The following is a 23,674-nucleotide window of genomic DNA, read 5'->3' on the forward strand; positions in this document are numbered from 1 at the left end:
GAGAAATATAAAATGGAAATAGTTTTGCCGTCAGTGAAGTTGTCATGTTTTGGGTATAAACAAGATTCATAGCTTTTTAACGTGGTTAACGGGAAAGATGAGATTGGATTTATGTGATAGTGTGGATTCATTCCATGAAATGAAGCCTAAATTCACACGACAACTGCACCGAGGCACAATTGCAGCATGGTGTAATTTTGAGCTTTTTCACGAATACGTCTCAGTGAGCTGAAACGCCTGTGTGAAACGCGGGTGTGGGGATCAGCTAGGCTGGGTGTGAGCGCGGTTGGTCGGGTGAGTTTCTTGCTGCGTATAGTACAGTATGCTCTGGTCTCCATGCCACAGGAGAGGAAAATGTCCGGTTAATAGCAGCCTATTGACACTGGCCCATCTGTTAGGGTGTACTGCAGCCAATGACGAGAGAGAGAGAGAGAGAGAGAGAGAGAGAGAGAGAGAGAGAGAGAGAGAGAGAGAGAATCCTGCCATGTTCCTTTAATGGAGCTGATCTTTTTTTATTTCTGTGAGCCTGAGCATCCTTGTCTGTGTGTGTGTGTTGTATGTATTGTGTGTGTGTGTGGCTGCTGGGATAGGTTGTCACTTAAATCATGGAGTCTGCTGGTTGATTCCAGTGTCAGCTGCCCCTCATCCCCCCTCTCCTGTCCGCCTGGGTCCCAGGAGGCTTCTGATGGCTGTCGCCATAGTGACTCGATGCGTGTTCCTGATGCCTGCTGTGTGCGTTGCCTTGTCTCCTGTGGGCTGCCTTCTCAATGCATCACCTCCCATTCACTGAGAGGCTGCATGCCTGACGTCCCTGCATGGGACCGTTAAAAAGGGTTTCCCTGTACACCACCAAAAATACTGGGACTCCCAGAGGTCACGCACACACACGCACACGCACACACACACGCACACACACACACACACACACACAAAACAATAACTTTGTTTATTTGTCTTTAAAATGTTTTAATACATATTTCATAAAAGGCAGAACTTACATTTGCTATTCTTACCTTTGTACTAGAAATGTGAGGCAGATGTATACTAGGCAGGTGAATGGAGTTTCACATTTGACTATTTTGATGTGGGAAAGAAAAAAAACATAGCATCTCTAGAGAACCAATTAAAAATGCGAGAATCAAGAAGTGGACAGTATTTCTGCCTGTGTGTTGTGTGATTGATGTGTTGATTAAATCGTCTGTTCGGCGGTGACAGGAACACCGCGGTGGAGAGGTGAGGAAGAAGAGGAAGACTCTGCTCCCGCAGGCGTGCTGTAATTGTCAAAGGTATACCCGCAGAGATTCCACACGGCTGTGAATGCTCCGCGCGGCTGTTTGGTGGAGGAAACAGACCTGTGTATGCCGGAAGCTTGCTTGCGTGCTCACTAAGAAACGTGAGAACACAGAGGGAATTAGGAAGGGAGCCGTGATTCTGTTACTTGTCATAGCCTGAGCAGTGCGGTGAAATACATGTGCAGCACGTAGGAACCGGCTCGTGGTGGCAGGGGATGACACGTCATGAAGGACAGCTAGTCAGGTTCCACTTTTAAGGGAATATTGCCCATGACGATTTTTTATCACTTAAAAAATAATCAGTCCACACTGCCTGCTCAGCTGCGTACAGCTCCTCACTGAATATGATCAAAGGGGAAAAATAGAATTTTTTCCTCATTAAAGAAAAATATCAATTTTGCCTTATTAAAGTAGGCCCCTTTAACACACACACACACACACACACACACACACACAACTGACCATCCTTGTATGCTTCTAGCAACCAGAGATTCTAATATGGAAATTAGCAGAGTAGTGTTGATATGGTCATACCTTCGTGTAACACAGTCACATGGTCACATGACATAGACTGTGGACCAATTGTCCGGCAATCCACACACTTTAATCAACCCACATAAAACCAAGAACAGAGAGACAGTGTCAGTCATGAGGCCCATGGCAATTTTGAAATCTGATCTACTTGAAAGGAACAGTTGATGATGGCAATTTCTGCCATCTGCTTTTCCCCCTTTACAATAAATCAAGCAGAAATATATATACAATCACAATATCACAAATGTGAATTTATAAATATGTAAATATTGGTGATATGTTTGTAAAAGATTTGTGATAATAGCCTAATTAAAAACAATTAAAATATATGTTAATCAGAAAGTCAGTTTCTCAATGCATTTTTAAGATGATTAAATGATGCATATTACCGGATTTTCACAATAATTTAGAAAAAGAACAGAAATAATTATTTAAGATATTATTATTATTATTATTATTATTATTATTATTATTATTAGTAGTAGTAGTAGTAGTAGTAGTATTAGTATTAGTATTAGTATTAGTATTAGTATTAGTATTATTTTAAAAATACAAAGAAAAACATGTTGATGAACATGTGGTGCAACCGGCTACTCAAGGCATTACTTACAATTGGCATGTTTTTCAGAGGGAGAAGAAATTAGAATTTTTAAAGCCAAAAACTTTTGATGAATGATGTAAAGGCTAAATATAAAGGACACGGTATTTTTGTATAAAACAAGCTTATTTATGTACAGTACCAGTCAAAACTTAGAATACATCTGACTGAATGTATGTTTTTCATAATGTTCAAGGCATTTCATTCTAATGGTTTATGCTTACATGTTTTAAAATACTGAATGTTGACAGGCTATATATGAATTAATTTCCAAAATAATTTGAGCCCAATTAAGCAAATAGTTTTCATTCAGAATTTTAGACTTTCACCATACAAGCGCTTAGCATGTGTCAGAGTCTCTTCAAGATCGGTGGGAAAGAATCGCAGGTGGCACCCTCCTACTGCTCGTTAAGAGAACACTAATAGTAAAGTAAAGCTACTTACATAACAGTGTTTATTTAACACACCATAATCACATCATTTCATTCTTTTGATACATTCACTGTATTTTTCTTGCAGAAAAATGCAGAAAAGAGTAGCTTAGAAACAAACAAAGACCGGGTGTGTCTAAGCTCCATACTTTCGACAGCCATATTCCGTCCCATGCAGAAAGGCAGGCGCTTGCAGAGAGACATCCGCGCGGCCTGGGGGAGCCGGACCTGCTTCCTGCGCGCGCACCTTGCCGCGTTTGGTGCACGCGTTAAAATCCTTGCGCGCGCGCACCGCCTTCTTCACCCGGGTCGCGCGGCGTTGCCTTGGCAACATGCGTTCGGCGTCTCGAGCCCCGCCAGCGCTGAGAGGAAAAGCGGAGCGGAAGATGGAGGAGAAGAGCAGAGACCTCGACGCTGGTGTGTAAACACAGAGACCAGCGCCACCGCCGCGTCTGACAAGCGCAGACACATGGGCGCTGGACGTGGTGCTGAGCCATGGCGGACTCCACGTTTATAAAGAGCGAGTGTTCGCTGGATAACGCTAACCAAGCCGCTCTAGCTAGCTGCGGCTAAGTGCTAAGCTCTCTGGCTAACCAGCTAGCGTTAGCGGCGGTCCGTTAGAATGAGGTCAAGCCACGGCTACGACCGACCTGAGTAATAAACAACGGAATAGTCTGTTTGTTTTCGGACGTCGTCCTCGCAAATACCGCGCCGAAGGATGTAGCTAAGATGGCTGGTTGTGCGCAAAGTGAACGGACTGCAGGGGAATCCCTTCAATAGCGTCGTTATTCCGAGCACGTTTGCTAGGATGGCTGTCCTCGCTGGCTGTCAGGGTCCGAGAACCGAGTCACTGACAGCAATCAGCCAGTTTAGTATATCAGTATATATTATATATTATATATTAGTATATCAGCTCTCCGAGGTCTTTAACATGGCAGGAGCACGGCTTCAATACGAACAATATGAAAATGAGCCAAGTAGCCACTGCATAGCGCAGAGATGTGCAGTCTACAGACAGCACGCATGGCTGCGGTGTGTTTGGATAAACTACCTACAGGCTGTGGTTCTGCTTTTCGGCCGGGTATCAAAGTTTTCGGAACCACCTATCATATTTTTACGAAATGACTAAACACTCGGTATTTATTGCAATACTTTCGGCAGAAAGTAAATGTTTATTCAAGTTTCTGAACAACTAATAATATTGCCAAAAGACATAATTCCCAAATACTTTCAATACATAAGCTACAATCAGTATGACCTAAAATGCTCAAAAAAGAAATCAATGTTATTCTGTTTAACTATATTCAGTTCCATTTTTTTTTGGCTGTAGCCTACTGAAAGTTTTACTCAGCAGATGTCCTGTAAAAATCGAATGTTAGATTCCCTGACCCACAACAGCTATTCTAAAATCTTTCAGGTCTGAATATATCAAAAGATGATAAACATGGGGGTTTTATATAGCAGTCTGTGCAGTCCCAATAGGTGTTAAACAGTACCAAAGAATACTGATGTGTTTACCTTTTAATTCTGTTTAATACCAGTGTGTTTTGCAGGCAGCGAGGCTGGAGGAGATGATGCCTTGGTGGGGAATGTGAGCAAACTGACAGTGACTCCTCCAGGGCACACGGGAGCCCCCAGGAAAGGCCACCTCACCTTTGACGCCTGCTTTGAGAGTGGTGAGTACGCTGGCAGTTTTGCAGCTCAGTCCGGGTACTCTTGGGATTCTCAACATTTTTCCTTTTACCCTGTGTATGTGCCAACACACTAATGCTACGCTCAGGTGTAGTATACTGCATGCCCCTGTCTACACGGTCTATCATAGGTTTGGTTGATTTTGTTTTGATGAAAGATAATACATTGGACTGATGGCCTACAGTTGCAAAAAAATCCAGATATGAGGTGAAGAACAAAAAGTGTCAATGCCTTGTACTTCACACATCCACTTACAATTACAATTACAATTACAGTCCAAATACAATTGCTCAAGGATTCTTATTAAAACTCCATATTTTCTTATTAAATCTACATATTGTTTTCTATACTGCACACATCTGGTCAGCAGGATATCACATGACTCTTGGAAATAAGATCATCTTGACAAAAGAGAGGTACAAAGTCAAAAGTGTACTAGTTTAAATAATATAAAGACAACTGCAATATAACAGGCAAATGCTTGAGATTTTTCTCACAACACTGATCCCGTCACAGAGGATATTCACTTAAACTGTAGGAAATGTGAAGTAGTGAGAGCAGGATGTGCATGTGCTGAGAGGGTTTACCAGGGCTAGTCCAGGAGGCAGCGGGGTCAAAGAAGCGCACGCACACGGAGACAGCAGGCACATCCATAATCATGAACACAAAGACAAGCAGAGGGCGAAAACCAGATGGAGCGCAACAGCAGCGCAACAGCGGACCAGGAAATGAGGCTCAGAAATACCCATAACTGTAGTGATCGGTGGGCGGTGCCAGGGTAAAGCCGGCAGGATAGTACACAAAACCTGGAGCAGAGCGTCCCATGTGGGAGCCTCTGTGACATCAGCTATGCTTGAAAGATTTGCCCTTTTTTTGCTTCATCTTTTTCACTCCCAGCCCATCCACACACACGCACACACACACACGCTCACACACGCGCACACACACACACGCACGCACACACATACACACACGCTCACACACGCACACACACAATATGCAGCTTACAATGAGACAACTTTAGCGAATGGGCCTTTATAAAGTGAATGGGCCATTCTGTGAGAAACTTAGTGAAGCTGAATTTCCCTCTGGCTATTTATAACAGCAGTCGAGGGAACTAAATGCACATTCCAGAGCAAACCTCAAAACCACACAGAAGTCCTGGGGAAAACATTGCCTGTAGCTATTTTGCTCATATCCTACATTTTTTTTAACCTAGATGCCTGTTACACTAAGTAATATTTTTGCATATCACTTTCAGTAAATATTTTGCACATAGTTGCTGTTGCTTGCTCATGGCTAGTCATGTGACTGGCTCAGTGATGTAAGCGTTGCCATGACCACTGCAGAAAAGCCAGCATCAGTGAGCTATAACTTCTCGTCTCAGCGGCACTGCACACTTGTCACATGAGATTTTGCTCTTAGTTTTATCTTTTTTTTTTTTTTTCAAAATTCTCTGCTGTTACTAGAAAATACAACCTATTTTGGGATACAAGAATATGTTTCAGTGTCATGCAACCTGCCTAATTGATATTCTATGAGCAAGCCCCCTCTGCCCTGCAGAGCAGCTTGGTAATTCCACCCTTCCAGCTTGCTGAATCTGGTTTCTTTCTGCTAAATGCAAATGCTGGCAGTTGTACTGTGTTGATAAATGCTTGCTTATGGAAACCTCCTCTAGAGCGATTCACAGACAAAATCCACGATGCTCAAAAACTTCAGGAAATGCGAAGGCCTGATGCTCACTCTTTGGAGTGCCTGCAGTCCGGCTCCATGCGGCACCAAGACCTCTCTAGGTCTAACTGTTCTAGAGGCACAAGCATTCGACCTACAACACACCTACGGCTGCAGATGTTGGCGCACAGGAAGCCTGTGCTGTAGGGGGACGTCGGGAGTGAAACGTTTGGCTGCCGCTGCTTTCTCTTGACGTCACATGATGACCAGTAGCAGCTCTCATCTTGTGTTGAGCTGAACTTTCCTGCTGTATAGCACCAGACAGTTCTCAATGTGAGCCATGCTTTTACTGACTAATTATCTCCTTTTAAAAAGAGAGGGTAAAAAATGTAAAGCCTGACACGAGAGTGCCTGCTCTTTTACCTTGTCTGTCTGCCTTGTTGAAAGCTGTAATTAAACAGTGCGATAACATTTTGAAGAATGCTTTGAGTAAATGGCCTTTGTTTGGTTCCTTTTGCAAGGGCCGAATGAATATGGCGGCGTAATGAAAATAAAGTGCTTTTTCTGTGACAAGGTCAAGTGGGCAGCTGAGAGAGGCTTGCGGCTGGATTGACAGTGAATCAGTGGGACTCTGGAACAGACACAATATCATTCTCTGCTGGGAGATTAGGTTCAGGGTCTCCAACAGATGAGACTCAGCTTTCATATTCTTGACAGGCAACCAATTCACTCCACTGCAGGGCCAAGGCTTGCCCCTGCCTCTGGTCTCCCCATGGGAGCACTTTTTAAAGGATTTTTGTGCTTTTGGAAATGTTCCATATCAATGCAATTTTAGGATGGGCTGGCTGTTTTGGTCTTATCAGCTTGTTACTTCGCGCTGAGAGAGGCTGGATGAAAGTGTATGATTTTGTAGCTTTTGATCGAAAGCTAAAATTGGAGGTTTCAGATGAAGCCCAAAAGCATTGCATTACAATGGTATACAATGCATGAGTAGGCCTGCATGAAAGAAATGGGGAGATGTGTAGCCAGAGAGCACCTTTGAAGGCTCAAAGTCAGACTGTGTAGCCAGGAGAGCCACGGTGAAGCGTAGTGCGCTCGGCCTCTGAAGCCCATCGCTGCAGTGGAACCCACAGGCTCCGCCCTGCTTTGTATCAGCACCTCTGCTCGTGGGCAGCAAAGGGCAGCGGCGAAAGGACAAGGAATACGATCAACATAAATTTACAGAGCCAGAGTCAATATAAATAAATAATCATGGGATTTTAGAAGTTTCTCTGCTTTCCCTCCTGACTGGCCCTGAGGAGCCGCCACATTGATTAATGAGCATCGAGCGGCCAGGCAGAGATCAGCTAACATATATGATATTACCCCCATGTGTCTGGCTGGGGAAATTCTCCTGAATGATTTATGGAATTGATATTAATCTCTTTCCAGTAAATGCATTACCCAAGTTGCATGGGAAAGGGGAGAGGAATTGATATTACTGCGCTAATGTCAAATTAATGTCCTGTTGCTGCTTCAGCAAAGCAAAGCAGCACAGTGGCTAAACGCCGCTAAGCGCTTGCGTGCTGACAAAGGCTGGCTGGGGCCGTCCGTGGATTTTTAGGCGCTGAGCGCTGCTTAGTACTGTGCTCCAACCTCACCAGAGCCACTCACCTCGGACGGCTGGGAAGAAAGAAGGAAGCCCAGGATCTGAAGATTCATCTTTTTAAGCTTGACCCGGGGTGGGGGTGGGGGGATGGGAGGTGGGGGGTGGGGTGGCAGCCGGCTCATGAGCAAACTCTGCTGCGCCTTCTGAGCGGAACTTTTGTCATCCTGTCTGTGGTTTCCGTTATTCCTTTTTTGGTGTTTGTGTTTTGGTGTTTGCATTTTGGTGTTTGCGTTTGGAACAGTTGGAGCTGTATGCCAGACGTTAAGGTCAAGCTCATCAAGGGAACATGTTGCCAAGCCCATTTTATAATACTGTAGTTGTAGCTGTAATAATCATGCCTGTTTTGGACATACCATTGTGAATTCAGTTGATGTGTCAATTCTCAATTCACCCACCGGCAATATATACTCGGTATTTGACAGTGGCAGATGGAAAATGAATATAGCTCATGCAAATGCATCTCTTTCCGTGTGATGTATTTTAAAGGTGTGACATCACAGTTGCACACGTCCTCTCACTTCGAGCCTAATTTATTGCTGAGCGAGTCGCAGGAGTTGGAGTAAATGTACATTTGACCTAAAGCTGAGATATCACTCAGCTTACCTCCTGCTGCCAATACAATTGTTTCTCCTTCCCCCCCCCCCCCCCCCCCAAGACAGCTGTCAGGGTTTTGCATAAAAATGTGAATTCAGAGAAATGGCTCATATCCTTAGTATCAAGGTAATAAATTCTAATTGGTTTATTAAAACAGTCCATGGTTATGTAAACTGTTTACTGAAGGTATAAAACACCTAATTTACATTTAGATGAGATATAACTCACTTTCTTGTCAGCTGTATGCAGATTAAGGCAGTAGTATGTCTTTTCTGAGGCAGTTGGACCTTACTTGAACTATCTCTCTCTCTCTCTCCTTCTCTCTCTCTAACACTAGCTATTTCTCACTCTTACTCTCTCATTCTCCCTTGCTCCTGTTCTCTTACTCTGTTTTATAGAACTTAAGACCCCCATTATGCACAGCTTGATAGTACCAAAAACATAATGAATATTTCCTGAAGGCATCGTTAAAGTGGTTTTGAAAGCTCTTTGTATATGGTGGAATTAGAAACATTATGGGAACTTCCGTAGGGTCCTGCATGCAAATTAGTTTCAAGGATATAATTAGTGATTTAATATTGAGATTTTATAGGCCTACAACATTTGATTGTTTATTACTAATGTATTCTAATATTGTTTACTCTTTTTTATAGTCAACGAATATTTATTTAGTTGATTAGTATTGTTAGCACATGTAGTAATTGTACTTTAAATATTTTTGTGCACTTCTTGTTTTGGACTTGGGTTTTGTGCACTTGTCTGCAGATATTAAAAATGTACAACTAAGCATTAATAACATTTGTTTGCACGTTAACATTTGTTTGCATGGAACTTCAATTTCATGATCTAAATTCAGATCAGAAGATGGAAGATTCTTTTGTATAGACGTGTGAAGACATTTGTAGATGTTTTCATGAGCAGAGGATTTGTTTAGTTTCCCTGTTGCCATTAGGAGCTGTAGGTACCGAGGTCTCTCCTGTTATTACATTACAGTAGATGTTGCTCACGTCAGTTGCATAATTATTCCTGGGGAAATCTTACATTGAAATTTGCTCTACACATTGGTGTTTCATCAGAGGATTATGTCTTTTGAGTAATAAAACTCATTGACTGTTCCTGATTAAATCTGGTGCCAGTGCCAGACAGGCATAAGGGAGGCATAATGTGTGTGTATGTGTGTGTGTGTGTGTGTGTGTGTGTGTGTGTGTGTGTGTGTGTGTGTGTGTGTGTGTGTATCTGTGTGTTGTGCATATGCTTGTATGTGCACGTGACCATGTGCTGTGGACCCCGCAGTAAGTATCTCCAAAACATTCTGCTGTTTGCACAGTGGAGTTTAAGTTATTCATTGTGGTAATAGTACATCTCCCTCAAGTCGGTGAACAAAAGATTTGTGGAGTCAGAGCTTGACAAGGCCTCTGCTGAGAGACTGATAATGAGGATGAATAGTTTACCACTGATGGCGCTTTAATTGTTTGTGTTTCTTTTCTCTAACTGGGGATTTTTGTGTGTCTTCTGATCTCCCCCTCATCTTCCCTCTAAAGTCTTCATGTCACACTAGCAGAGTACATCTACTGCATGAACGATTATAGTCACCGCTGGAGAGAGGAAGGGAGAGTGAGAGAGGGAAGGTAGGGAAAGGAGAGAGAGAGAGAGAGAGAGAGAGAGAGAGTGAAAGAGAGACAGAAAGACGGGACAAAAAGTGGCCCAACTTTCTAAGAGATTTCTGCACTTTCTAAGAGATTTCTGTACTTTCAGGCTCCTCCGAATCAAGACCGTCTGCTTCCTATTGATTAGAGAAGTGGGGGCCGTTCTACCAATCAAGCTCCATGCTTAGCACAAGTGGCAACAGGCATCAGCGGGGCTCTGAGGGGGTGAAGTGGGCTTCTTCCCATATTAGACCACTAGAAATGTTTTCATCACTTCAAGAACAACATGAGGAAAACATAGATGGCGGTGTGAAACAAAAAGGTTTTTTGTTTTTATTTTGAAAGGTGCCGGGAGGCTAAGTTTCCTGTGTAGATTCTGATGTTTGCAGATAAAAGTTATAGTTTTTTTAGGTACTAGTAATTATTACCTTTATTAATTTCTAACATTTTAAAAGTTTCTAGACATTATTTTAAAGGTTAGTAATCCTACTCCTTTTGTGAGCTTTGGGCTGCAGGTCTCCTGCCATATGCAGTGGCATTATGGAGCATGTTTCAATACTGTGCCTGTGTAAACAATGTCTATGGCTGTGCATGTCCCAGCACTGCACATAGCTATGCATGAATGTGCATGTGTCAGTACTGTGCATGAATGTGCATGTCTCAGCATTCTGCATGGATGTGCATGTGTCAGTACTCTGCATGTGTCAGTTCTGTGCATGGATGTGCATGTATCAGTACTGTGCATGTGTCAGTATTGTGCATGGATGTGCATGTGTCAGTACTGTGCATGTGTCAGCACTGTGCACGGCCGTGCGTGTGTCAGCACTGTGCATGGCCGTGCGTGTGTCAGCACTGTGCACGGCCGTGCGTGTGTCAGCACTGTGCTCGGCCGTGCGTGTGTCAGCACTGTGCACGGCCGTGCGTGTGTCAGCACTGTGCTCGGCCGTGCGTGTGTCAGCACTGTGCACGGCCGTGCGTGTGCCAGCACTGTGCACGGCCGTGCGTGTGTCAGCACTGTGCACGGCCGTGCGTGTGTCAGCACTGTGCATGGCCGTGCGTGTGTCAGTACTGTGCATTATTGTACATGTGTCAGCACTATGCATGGCCTTGTCAGAGGCCGGTCTCTCTACATAGCCAAGGCTAACGACCAGGAAACTTCACTTTTACTCTGCTGCAAGCTTCCTCTCTCTGTCTCCTCAGGAGTTCCTTGCTCCATGCTAACAACAGAAGAGCAGTGAAATCTTTAATGGTTAAGTTACACAGGGGATTATGCTGTGTCCTTTTTTCTTTTGCTGATAGATGTATGATTACAATTTTCTTTGATTCTCATGGAAAGAAAAGGATTAAGTGAGTTGAAAGCTAATTATGGTAAAACATGTTGTGTGGTGAATATGTAGCAGCATTAATGAGTCCCTAGGGATGAAGAAAAATCATGAGGCCAATTTCTCAAACCTTAAATGTCAATGTTGTGCCCTTGGAGATTTAGCACCCAAAATGGCAGCGCTCAGTTGCATTGGGACTAAATTCCTCGCCACACAAGAGCTTCAGTGACTGAGCTAGACTTTCCAGCGGGCTGTGCCCACATACAGCATGGCATTTACCACCCTACCTTGGGCCTGCATGTGGATAGAGCGTATACAGTGTTTACACTGTGAGTGTGTGTCTGCGCTGTGGAGCCAGGCAGCTGGGCGGATGGCTGTCTCCAGAGTGCACAGGCAAACCAAGCAGGTGTCATTCTTGCCGTTGTCCTCGGTTACTTTTTGATCAGGGTCGAGGGCGATGGTCGAGCCGGCGCCGCTCTGCGAGGATGGGAGCGTGGCTAGCAGCTCAGGCCAACCGCTGATTACACAGATGCAGACGTTCATAGAAATGTCAAGGAAGGAAACCCGTGCGCCCACCCTCGGCGGGGTGGCTGTTGGCCTCGCAGCGCCACGCCTGTGCAGAATACGCTGCGTCACCTGGCCTGCCTTTCACGGGATATTTAGAGACGCTTTCAACCACAACACTGTAGTGTCAGCACTAGTAAACGATCCTGTAAAAGGAACGTTTTATCTGACTAAGCAGACATTCTCTTCAAGGTTGACGTCACTGTCGCCGCATGACAGACATTAAAGTAACCTGTACATAAACTGGCTGTTATATACTAGCCATGCCACCTTATGCTGTGCTGTGCTCACGGGACTCTTAAACTGGCACAATTTAAACCGTGTAGCACTTTCTCACCTTAAGCCGCCTAGTCTAGAAACTAATTCGTGCCTATAGGCTCTGTTGGCGAATGTGACACTACTTCAATTAGCGCACTGCACATACCCTCACCAGCACTTATAATGGGCTTTAGGGGCGACCCACAGCATGGGCCTCACACCTTCTATTCGACAGTTATTAGTGAGAGATTTACTCAGAGCACAAATCTTCTTTAACGCAAAAGCAATCGGTCCAGCTAAAAGTGGCTATCAACCGCCATTAGAGGAGACTCAAACAAATCATGGCAGTTGTGTATGTGGAGATGAGACTGGAACCTGTGGCCGAGCTCACATGTGATGCAGGAAAGGGGTTTGGGGTTGGATCTGGAGCTTTGTATTCCTGTCCTGCGACGTCCTTGTGGTGTCCCGGCTGACGGTGATAAGTCACGGTTTGTGTGGTTGTGCTGGTGGCAGCAGACATTCAGAATAAGCCACCTGCGTGAAGATCTGAGGCTTCCCGTCTTGAATTAGAGATATGACACTTCATATGAATGGATGAGCTGATGCCACCTAGTGGACCCAGAGTGCATGGGGTTAGCATGTTGTCTAAACAACTGTTCTGACCTCAGTTGGCCCACTGAGCATTTCCTAGCTCTGTATATTTTTGTGTGTGTGTGTGTGTTTGTGTGTGTGTTTACCCACCAGTGTGGTGAGGTCAACAGGACTAACTCCTCTACATGCGAGACAGAGGTCCAGTGATACAGAGCTGCTGTTACACTTCCCACTCTCCCTTCTAGAGCCTTCTCCTCCACATTCATTCATGTTCACGCCCCCTGAGCGCCTTGGTTATTCCATGGGCTAGTTTTGGGTGGCGTGGCGCGCCCGTGCCTCTCAGGATCAAGCCTCATGGAGCTTCCAGCACAGCCGCGGCAGACGGCTGTTTCGGGTGCGAGGTACTGTGGGCAGAGCCGTGCTGAGGCCCTTCGCTCGGTGAACACGCTGCGCTCTGCTGATGGAGTAATCCATCCCCACCCCCCACCCCCCATTCCGCCAGCTCTCCCGATGCCATAAACACTCGCCAGGCAGAAGTGTCGTTCTTCATCCCAGCCAAGGACACCCGGCTTGGCCAAACGGCGAGGATTTGTAATGCCTTTGCGCGCTGCGTTCTCCTTTCTCTTCCTCTCTCTCCATCTCTCTCTCGCTCTGCCTCTCTCATTTTTTCCCTTTTTTTCTCACTTCTCTTCTGTTTATTTGGCTGATTTATTTAAAGCGTTCTCCTTGAGATGAGGCGCACTGGTGTGTCAGGTTTTGTTTGCCGTCTCACATTTATATGCTTGGAATATGTTTGTAAACCGACGTGCAGAAACGGAGCCGGAATTTTTGATGGAAATGCATTTGGTTTGGTTACAGGCAGTTGCTCAGGAGTAAACAAAATTGAAATGTGCCCTATATAGTCGTCAGGGCGTGTGGTCTGAGAAATGCGAGAGGACTTCCGTGGTGTTTGTCCATGCGCTGGCCAACTGGTAGGGTACAACTAGTGGACCTAACATGCAAGAGCTGTCCTTTAACCCTTTGTCATTCCTCATTTCAACTCTGTGTCCCACTACGGTCAGAGACTTTGACTGTGACCACAGTGTGCGCTTGGGATACTGAGCATCACAACATCGAAAGCTGATGGCGAATCGGCCTGCACGTGTGTGCATGTGCCTGTGTACATGGATCAGCACACATTCACTTCCTGCAACCTCTTGCACAGCGTCTCAGTCAGGGTTTCACAAGACCTCTACAGGGCAGGGCTGTATCCGAACAGCCAATCAGGGTAGCCAATCAGGACAGCCAATCCGGGCAGCCAATCCGGATAGCCAATTCTAGGCTGCCCACTGGCTCTGAACCAGGGCCTTTTTAAGCATGTGGGACATTGTACTTCTAATGTTGCCCGAGTCCCTTTGAAGAGGGTTGGGGGGGCCCTCTGCTCCCACCGTATCCTGCAGCTCTCCTAGCCCGCCTACGACCCTCTCCGTGCTTTTATTTTGCCTCCAGCGCTAAGAGACTTTGTAAATTAATATGTCAAATTATGAATCTAAGTCCCTCATTTTAAGTGCATTTACTGAGGATTAGTGGTGCGGTTGGATTTACTCTTGCTGTTTTTTAACCTTTTTTTTTTTTGGCCTCTCTCTGCTGTTGTACTTTTTGACTTTGTTATATTTATATCTATTGCTCCCTTGTTTAATTTTGCTAAAGTAGACGCACCAGACGGGTGCAGCGGGCCCAGAAGCAGGGGGAGAGCGGGAGGAGATGGAGCACTGGTGGTCTGCCAAGGCTTTTGAGTGGCTTTCAGGGTAGGCCTTCCCCTCCCCACCCCACCACCCTCTCATAAAGCAGGCAGCGCACTGACGGTGGGAGAACTTTGTGTAATTCTCCAGATTGAAAAGTAGTTTAACAATAAGAGATTTCTGTCCCCCTTGCCCCCGAGAGAAAGGGGGCGTGGTTCATGCCGGGACCTTGCCGACATCATGCTCCTCCCTCTGTCCACCTCAGCTATGATGTTACTGGTCTGCAGCCAGAGGACAGAGCTGTGGCCACAGCCTGGCCAGCACGGCTGACTGGACCAGACGGCAGCAAGCTGTGGCAACCCAATGTGGAGGTCCTGTAATAGCAGTAGGAGCTGTTAGAGGGAGGGAGACAGATAGTGTTAGACCTTTCAGTAAGGTTATACGGAACTTCAGCTGCCAGTGATGGACTTCAGTCTGCCTTTATGAGACAGTATTAGATCTGACACCACAATCCGAGCCATGAGTTTGTCTGTGTGTGCGTCTGTGTGTGCGTCTGTGTGTGCATCTGTGTGTGCGTCTCTGTGTGCGTCTCTGTGTGCGTCTCTGTGTGCGTCTGTGTGTGTGTGTGCTTGTGCCAAAAGTGAACAGCGTGAGCAGTTCACACCCTCTTTGACATTTCATTCCACCCCATAGTGGAGGCCTCTCCTGCCTCCTGTACTCATGACCTGCGGATGCTGCGGTGTTCTCAGCGGGCCCCGCTCCACCGCCTTTCCCTCAGATCCATCCTCGTGTTCCCCAACTCATTACAGGCCAATCAGGGCCGGGCAGGCCGGTGTGCCCCCGCAGGGAGCCTCGGCTGTAAATAAACGCGAGTGCATGCTCCCCGATAGCCACGTACCAGGCCCGATAAGGGCCGCCCACAGCACTGCCGCTGACCTTCCCCTCGCCGCCAGCTCGCCAAGGACTCTCAAGCACCTCCTGGTTTTATCTCCAGGCCCTCTGCAGAAGTGATTATTCGTATGGCTGGGGGAGAAAGAAGAGAGAGAGAGAGAGAGAGAGAGAGATGAAGAGAGATGAGGGAAGAGGGGAAGAAAACAGGCAATACCCCCCCCCCCCCCCCCCCAAAAAAAAAACAACCCCACACCAAATCCAACACAGAGGCGAGACCTAGGCTGTTGTCTTGCTGCCAGCTCTCTTGTCCTTTGTGGCCCTTCAGATAATTAACTTGTAAAAAGATAGCACAAAATTGGAACTGACTGGTATTTAGCCACTGAGGAGTCCACCACCATACAGCTCATGAAATGATAAGGAAAGAAAAAAAAAAAGATGTGTGGGTGAGGGGGACAGCCGAGGTGCACTCTACATGTGGATTTAAAGAAGTAAACCAGCAGATTTTGGCTCAGATCCCTGAAAATAAGATCAAGGGCTTGACAGCAGCTGTAGAGGCACTCTGAGGCTGTCTCAGCCTGCCTACGGTAGCCCCCCCCCCCCCCCCCCCAACACAGAGTGTGTTTCATGGCTGAGATCGATAATACAATTTAGTCAATTTCACAGTGAATGGCTCCCTGTGACCTACCAACTGTTATGAAATGAACATGCTTGCTTTGGGCACTTCTTCTCTGAAAGGGAAAGGAATAAGATCGTAGCTGTGTGAGGGCAGAAGGAACATTTGAACCTTTTCAGATTCATTGGCCTCTTTATCACTGGTGCCAGGCGCGTGGGCTGAAGACCGCGCTGGGGCTCCTCTGGCACCCGGCTCCTGCGTTTGCCCTGCTGCTTCCTCCTGGTGAGAGCTCCAACTGCTTTCTGTCCAACATACACGCCAGACACTTTGTTCACTTCCATTTTATTCCCTGTTCCGTTTTTTTTTTTTTTTTTGAGGGATGGGTAAAAATGCTAATTCACTATTTAGTGCCATTTTAATGATGGCGTGGTGATTTGGTGACATTCTGTAATTGATGTCATTAATTAGTGTCCGTCACCCTCTGAGCTGGCGCTGGCATTTTTGCATAGTGCAGCCTGTCTAATCCCACACCGTGGCAGAGGACTGGTTGTGATTTATGCCCGTCTCCAGGCTCTCCCTGTCCAGACACCTGTTACTGACTTCTTTAAAGTTAGAGGTCACAGCTTTAATCTCATTCGTATTTGACAATAAATATGTGGCCGGCTGGGGTGTGGCAGGATTGGATGCTGCTGCAGTCTCTTTGCCTTTAGAGTTGTTGTGAGAGAGAGAGAGAGAGAGAGAGAGAGAGAGAGAGAGAGCGAGAGAGAGAGAGAGAGAGAGAGAGAGAGAGAGAGCGAGCGAGCGAGCAAGCGTGTGAGTGAGTGAGTGAGTGAGTAAGAGAATGAGTGAGTTCGGAGGCAGACAGCCTTTTCCTGGGCTTTGAATCAATTCCAGCTTTCTTGGTCGTCTGTGTTCAGGAATTCTCACCTGTGGGAGCGGCCGACTGCTTTTCCAATAATTAAAGTGAGCACATTGCAAAAAGACATTCAGGAGGTGGCTGTGCTCCTGAGTCCCCTCTAATTTCACTGGTCCACAGTGATTATGCTTCCTGCAAAAAAATGCCTGTTTCTTGTGTATTTTTGCACACTGAATCCAGATATGCTTTCATATTTTTTTCTAGCACCTATTGTTTTATCTTCTATCAACTATTGTTCTAGTATACTCATATAGTGGTACAAAAGGAAAGTGGATCCCTTCTTTGTTGATATACTACTCCTGATGTTCCTGAGACCAAATATAGGTGAAGATTACACTGTACCTTTTAGAAGTGTAATTGTAATAATAGTCTCTATGAATAAGTAATATATAATTTGTATATATTAATTTATATATGTGTGTGTGTGTGTGTGTGTGTGTGTGTGTGTGTGTGTGTGTGTGTGTGTGTGTGTGTGTGTAAGTATGTGAGTATGTGTGAAATTTGACCTGTCACTTAAAAGCAGTATGTGACAGAAAAATTCTAAAAATAGATTTGAATTTAAATCTTTGGATTTCAAGTTGGGGAAGCAAAGCAAAGTGAAATTTCTGTTGCCCAGTGTACAGTGCAACTTGTAAGAGCTTCTGAAGGCCTGTAGGGAGGTGGGGTCTAGGGCTGGGGTCCTGCTAAATCTGCCACTACAGCATGACCAGGCTGTTGGTGACGGCAGTGGCATCTCGCAATCTTTCTTTGACTGGATTATACAAACACCTACACAAATGCACACAAAATCCTTGTCTTATAGCACATGGAGCTGTTGTTCATACTAATTCCTTTCTGTGTGTCTAGAGAGAAATGGGGAACTGAGGCTCTTTAAAATGTTCCACATGAGACAGAATGTTAACATTTATACATGAGCTAATCTTATTAAATTTAGAAGTACAATGAACATGCATATTACAAGTATTTTAATTTTATAAGAATATTTCAGTGTTTTTTTTATATTTATAATGCAAATAATTTAAATGTATCTTTCTTCTTTGATGTCTTTTGCTTCTCTTTGTTAACATCAAAGTCGTGTTTCTGCCTCCAAACGCTGTGCATATAGTGTATGTTTTATTTTGTAGTATTATGTTTTAGTGAGAGTAATTTGTAATATTTTCCAGTATTGTAGCATTTATTTTTCATGTTTTGATATGTTGAGCACCTGAAATGTAAGCTTTTAGAAATTAAAAATCCACCAAGCCAGACATATTTACCAATTAGTGCATCTCTCTTTTTGAATGAGGGAAGGCAGTGGGGCAGGCGCGCCTGGTTCCTGAGGGCTCTGGGGTTCTCCTTTGTGCTGGGTGAGGAGTGCGACTGGCCTGGCTCGGGGCTCTCTAATGGGATTAGCTTGGCTGTCTTCTGGAGGCGCGTCCGTGTTGGAGAGACTCCGGCACGGCCAGTCATCCACAAATCAAAGGAAATGCCATTTAGCCAAACAGCTCTGCGCTAAGCCTTATGATGAATGTTAATAACGTTCCCTCAAAGTTCAGCTCATATTTTTATGTAAAAGCACCGCGATCGGCTCTTGTCATAGATGATGGTAACAGGGAAAAAAGTGAACTTGACCAGCTGGGAGTGGAGAGCAGCAGGCAGTGGATGAGAGGGCAATATTCTCATTCTTTTCTAGCAGCCATAACAAACCCATAACGCTGAACCGCTTATGTACCTGCTGAAAACTAATTCACACTGTGTTTACTGCCCTCTTTTGCATAATAGGGTTAACCACATGAAAGTTCACGTACACACAGCGCACAAACATGCACACAAATGCACACACTTGTGTAATATCTCAGATGATTAGCCCTCCCACTCTTTTCTCCCTATTGAATTTTTATTCTGGCTTGTTGATAGAGGGCAGAACTAACTTCTTGTGAATGAGCGAGTATTTCTGGGCCAGAGTCTCAGTGCGGAGTAATTCAGTAAAATGAAAACAGGCAGCAAAAACAACACTGTGTATTCCCACAGAAGCCTGTGCCGCCTTCCACTGCACGAAGCTCTTACACTTATTTGTTAAAAAACCCAATTTGTTAAATCGTAAGCACGGCATGTGTTTTCTCCATAACACGTTATGATTAATATGGCGTGTAAGCGGTGAAGACTCCTCTGAGGAAGCGTGTAGATAGGAGTCTCATGAGTAGCTGAATTATAGTTTGCAAGAGAGTTTGTCTCTTTTGCTCTCATTTGCTCTTTCTCTTCTCTCTTACTCTCTCACTTTCGTCCTTGCTTTCTCATTCTTTTCCCCTTCACACCCTCCCACAAACGCACTCTAACACACCCACCCACCCACCCACAAACGCACTCTAACACACCCACCCACCCACCCACCCACCCACCCACAAACGCACTCTAATACCCCAACTCACCCACCCACGTAGCCACAGCCACAGCCACATACACACGGTCCGAAGCCACAGCTTAAAATACAGGTATCGATTGTTTTTGTCTTATTATTATGCATTGAGTTATCTGTGTTGTCGGTAAACTGTCTCACAGTTTCATCCTGACTCCTCATGCTGTAGAGGCTGGACCTTTCCTCTCCCATGCTGTTTATTTTGGTTAAGCACTGAACGATGCAACGTTGATTACAGCTCGTCATAGACTGACTCTGGAGTCAAGCACCATAAAATTAAAACCGAAATCAATGGTGTATCCAAATCTGCTCCTCTCAAGCTGAACATAGATCTGGGGCATCAAGGCCTGCGCGCCTCTTCCCCAACCGCAAGATTGACTGAAAGTATCGCATGAGAGTCCATGGGCTACCATGGACAGCGACATGCGCTGTCCATGGTGCTGAACAATCCGACGCCTGGCATCTGTGGGTTTTTATCGTGCTGCAGGCAAGTGTAAGTGGTAAGATTTACTCTGGTTCCATTAACAGTTCTGCTACTCCATTGTGCCACGAGGGATGCTTTACCTGATTCAGTGCCACCCCTCGGGGTAGCAGACGTTCCTCTAACGTGAGATTAGTATTGAGCGAAGGCAAGGCACATTTAAAATTCAGCTGAACCTTGCTCGTTATCCCAGACAGTTTTTAGAGACAGATCTTTAATGTAGATCAAAGGCTGATTTCCATATTGGTAGTCTGAATAGATTGCCTCCACATGGACTAGCCTCTTGAACATGCTTTTAAGGCTAACTTTACATTTAGAAAGATTTCTAGTACAGACTTTTTTTCTCAGACTGCCTACTTTAAGAAAAAGCTTAGTATGGGTTAGGAGCACCACTTTAACAAGTTCAACTTTGGGAAAAAAAATATTTTGGTCAGCCATTTCTAAATGTAACCAAGTGTAGTAGAGAAGTGAAATTTTCTAAATAAGATATATTATATCACCTCTCTGAAACTCAATTTGTTGGTCACTGTTGCTGTTGCATGTTGATAGCCATTATCTGATGCCATAAGCGGTTTTACTGGTGAATATACTGGAATGCACTGTGATGGATTGCAAGGCACATCTGGCTGGAACAGCTGTGGCCACCATTCCATCGTTTTCCAGCTCTGCATCTACAGCTGGCCGTGTTTCCTCTCATTGCACTTACAGAGAACTTCATCTCCTCTGATTATGAATCTCTCCCTCCCTCTCTCTCTCCCTCTCCTCTCTCATATTCTTGCCCGTGTGGTCTTTGTCTCTCTGTCTTCCTTTCTCTCTGTTTTTCTTCTTTTTTTCTCACTCTTGCTCTCTCTCCCTTTCTTTTTGCCCCTGTTGCAAGAACTGGCTCTGGTGGTCCGTATGGCTCAGAATTGAATAAAACTTACATGTAAGAGTAGTAAAACAGATGTTCCTTTTGGTGTGAAGTGTGTTTCATTTGCCTCTGCTCAGCCGCATACCGTGGGGAGATGTTCCCGCTGCTGGGAGTTAGTCTGTCATTCACATTTAGATATGAAGGGGAATGTGGAATTGCAATACGTCCTGCTCCTGTAGAACTTGCCCTGGAGGTTTTAGGCTCTGCAACTGATTTCATTAATCTAGATACCTCATTTTAAGCAGTACAAGGTGTATGCAAACACACACACACACACACACGCACACGCACACACACACAAGCATGCACACATGCCCATCAACTGTGGCACTTTCAATTTATCGATCTTGCATGTTATATTGGAGTCTTAATTCAATTTTCTTCAACCATGTGCCATGTTTCAGTTACATAGCAGCATTTCCATTTCATTTGGATATTTAAAAGGTCATTCGCTGACCTTTGCCCTAGTGGCATGCCGATGTAAAGACCTGTCTGCCTCTGTTCTGATGGCGGCCCGGGTGCTGCGGTGTTGGCGTGGGCCAAACGCAGCCTGATTCTGATCAGACAGAGTGCCAATGTTCATTTAATCTGAGGAACATTTTCATACTTTATTTTCTGTAACGGAATGGAACGCTACAGCTGATTAGCTCTGCCAAGCCTAGACGTTCAAACCATATTGATTAGCCTACACAAAGTCACCGATTTTGGCTGATTATAAATGTGTGGTTTTTTTTTTTTTTTTGCAGGGACCTAGTAGTAAGGGTCGTCCCTTCCCAAGTGTATACCTGTAACAACACTGGAAAGATTGTGTGCCAGTCAGTGTGGCTGTGGGAGGAGTGTGTGTGTGTGTGTGTGTGTGGGGGCGGGCGTGTGTGTATGTGTGTGTGTGTGTGTGTCTGTGTGTGTGGCAGTGAGCTCTGGTATGTGTGTCCAGTCAGCGTGAGTGTGCGGATTGTGGTGATGTGCGGTCCTGTGCGTGTGTGGCTGGCGGCCCAGTGGCTGCTCTCATAACAGAAGGGGAGAGCTCCGCTCATCTCCGTGCCGACTGCGTGGGGCTCGCCCCATCTGCACATAATTAGCTAGGTGCTACCTGCCACCAGGTGGTGACGTCCATGTTCCGTCCCCAGCACGCAGACTGCCCTCCCATTCACCTGCCTCCATTACCTATCCATCTAATCTTCCATCCATCCATCCATCCATCCTTTCTTTCAGATTGATAAGTTATCTTCTGTTTAAAGCCCAGAACTGTGCAGAGCTGTGCAGCCTCAGACTCTGAGCTTTGCAGTGTCAACTTCATACTCGTATGAGAGGAACACACACCCACACTGAGATAACCGAATGTAAACGACTTTGAGTCCTGGAAAAGCACTATATAAATACAACGTATCACTAGAACTGTGAGCCTGTTCCTGCTGCATCTGAGTTGGGCTTAAGCCAAACACACAGCCACATGTGCATGTTTGTGTATGGGACACGCCTTTGGCTTTTAACGGGTTTGCCTTTCAGTGTGTGTTGAAAGGAGCCAGTGTTCTGTGGCTACACCTTCTGCTAGAACATGTGAACTTTTACTTCTTGACATTTGACATTTGTGTTGAGCCCCACTTCAGATATAGAGATGATCTGCTTTATTGTTTATGTGTTTGTGGTTGCTGTGTTGTATTTGCAAATGTCTTGGAATTACACGGATTTTCCCTGAATGGCAAATAAAATGCGATCTGAATATCATCTAAATAAAGAATACTAAACTTTAAAAATAAAGACTAAACTGTATCTAGATACATGAGATGATAATATTTTTTTACAGCACACAGTATCAGCGATAGTTAAAGATGTAATTGGAGTCATATTCTAATCAGTTCAGAGGAGTTTAATCTGCAACTCTTATGTCAACACACACACACACACACACACACACACACACACACACACACACACACATATATATATATACACTCACACAAAATGCACTTTGCCAGTCATTTCTGTTGCTTATATTTACATATCCATAGAATAAAGCTACTGATTATGTTTTTAAATGCGTAATTAAAGATTCTATTGTATGCATTTGTGTCAGATCTGGTTTAAACTGACTGTGGGCTAAACTGCTGAAGCTATATGTGTAGTTATTTCAGTTTCAGAATGAAGACAAATCTGTCCTCCCATCTCCCCCTCTCTCTCTCTCTCTCTCTCTCTCTCCCTCTCTCTCTCTGTCTAGGTAATCTGGGGCGTGTGGACTACATCAGCGAGTTTGAGTTTGACCTCTTCATCCGGCCCGATACATGCAACCCTCGCTTCAGAGTGTGGTTTAACTTCACAGTTGAGCACATCCGGGAGACACAGGTAGGTCCGGAGCAAGCCTCCCGCCAAGCCCCTCCCCCTCTCCATGCTTACCAGGCCTCCTAACATGGTCTAATGATCTGGGCTGATCCTGGAAGAACCAGGCATCAAGAGCATGCAAGGCAACCCAGACCTGCGGGTCATTAAACCTGCACCTCATCTGGAAAAAGTGCTCACCATGACCTCGAGATGCAGCTCACACAAAATGGAGAATCTACCGATACCGAACCTCTCTGCTAACAGTTTCTGCAACTTTGGGTGGGGATGCTGGAAAGTTTTGAATGTCATGTGAGATTGAGTGACACAGCAGATGATGTCTGCCTGTCATTATCATATTGATGATATGACAGAAGATTCTCAAACCTCTGCACTAATGTGACCTGCTCTCTGTCCCCATGGCCACAAAGTCAGACAGTCTACAGCCTAATCAGATTCATTATATTCCCAATTGCTGACATGAATTCTCAAAAGATCGTCTGACTGGTATTTTAAGTGGCAGCCTGTGCTTGAATCAATAACTCAAATGAATCATAAATCATTTGCATTGACATGAATCTAATAAATCACAT

The 23,674-nt window shown here is 45.1% G+C and overlaps 1 protein-coding gene across 7 annotated transcripts in view; it reads left to right on the forward strand.

Annotated features, from left to right (window-relative positions):
* Positions 1-2,550: 2,550 nt before the first annotated feature.
* The window catches only part of agbl4 (AGBL carboxypeptidase 4), a 250,132-nt gene continuing 229,008 nt past the window's right edge, over positions 2,551-23,674 (forward strand). The window contains exons 1-3 of one of the 7 annotated variants that reach the window (XM_081707269.1): positions 2,551-3,272; positions 4,409-4,531; positions 22,984-23,108. In XM_081707269.1, the coding sequence (XP_081563395.1) occupies positions 3,188-3,272; positions 4,409-4,531; positions 22,984-23,108 (333 nt within the window). In that variant the 5' untranslated portion in view covers positions 2,551-3,187. Of the gene's footprint in view, positions 3,273-4,408; positions 4,532-22,983; positions 23,109-23,674 lie in introns of those variants that run through there. The other 6 variants (XM_081707270.1, XM_081707272.1, XM_081707274.1 and 3 more) reach the window with 6 other exon arrangements.

Source organism: Electrophorus electricus, chromosome 25 (genome assembly GCF_041902795.1).
Source record: "Electrophorus electricus isolate QZ-2024a chromosome 25, ASM4190279v1, whole genome shotgun sequence".
Lineage (NCBI taxonomy): Eukaryota > Metazoa > Chordata > Actinopteri > Gymnotiformes > Gymnotidae > Electrophorus > Electrophorus electricus.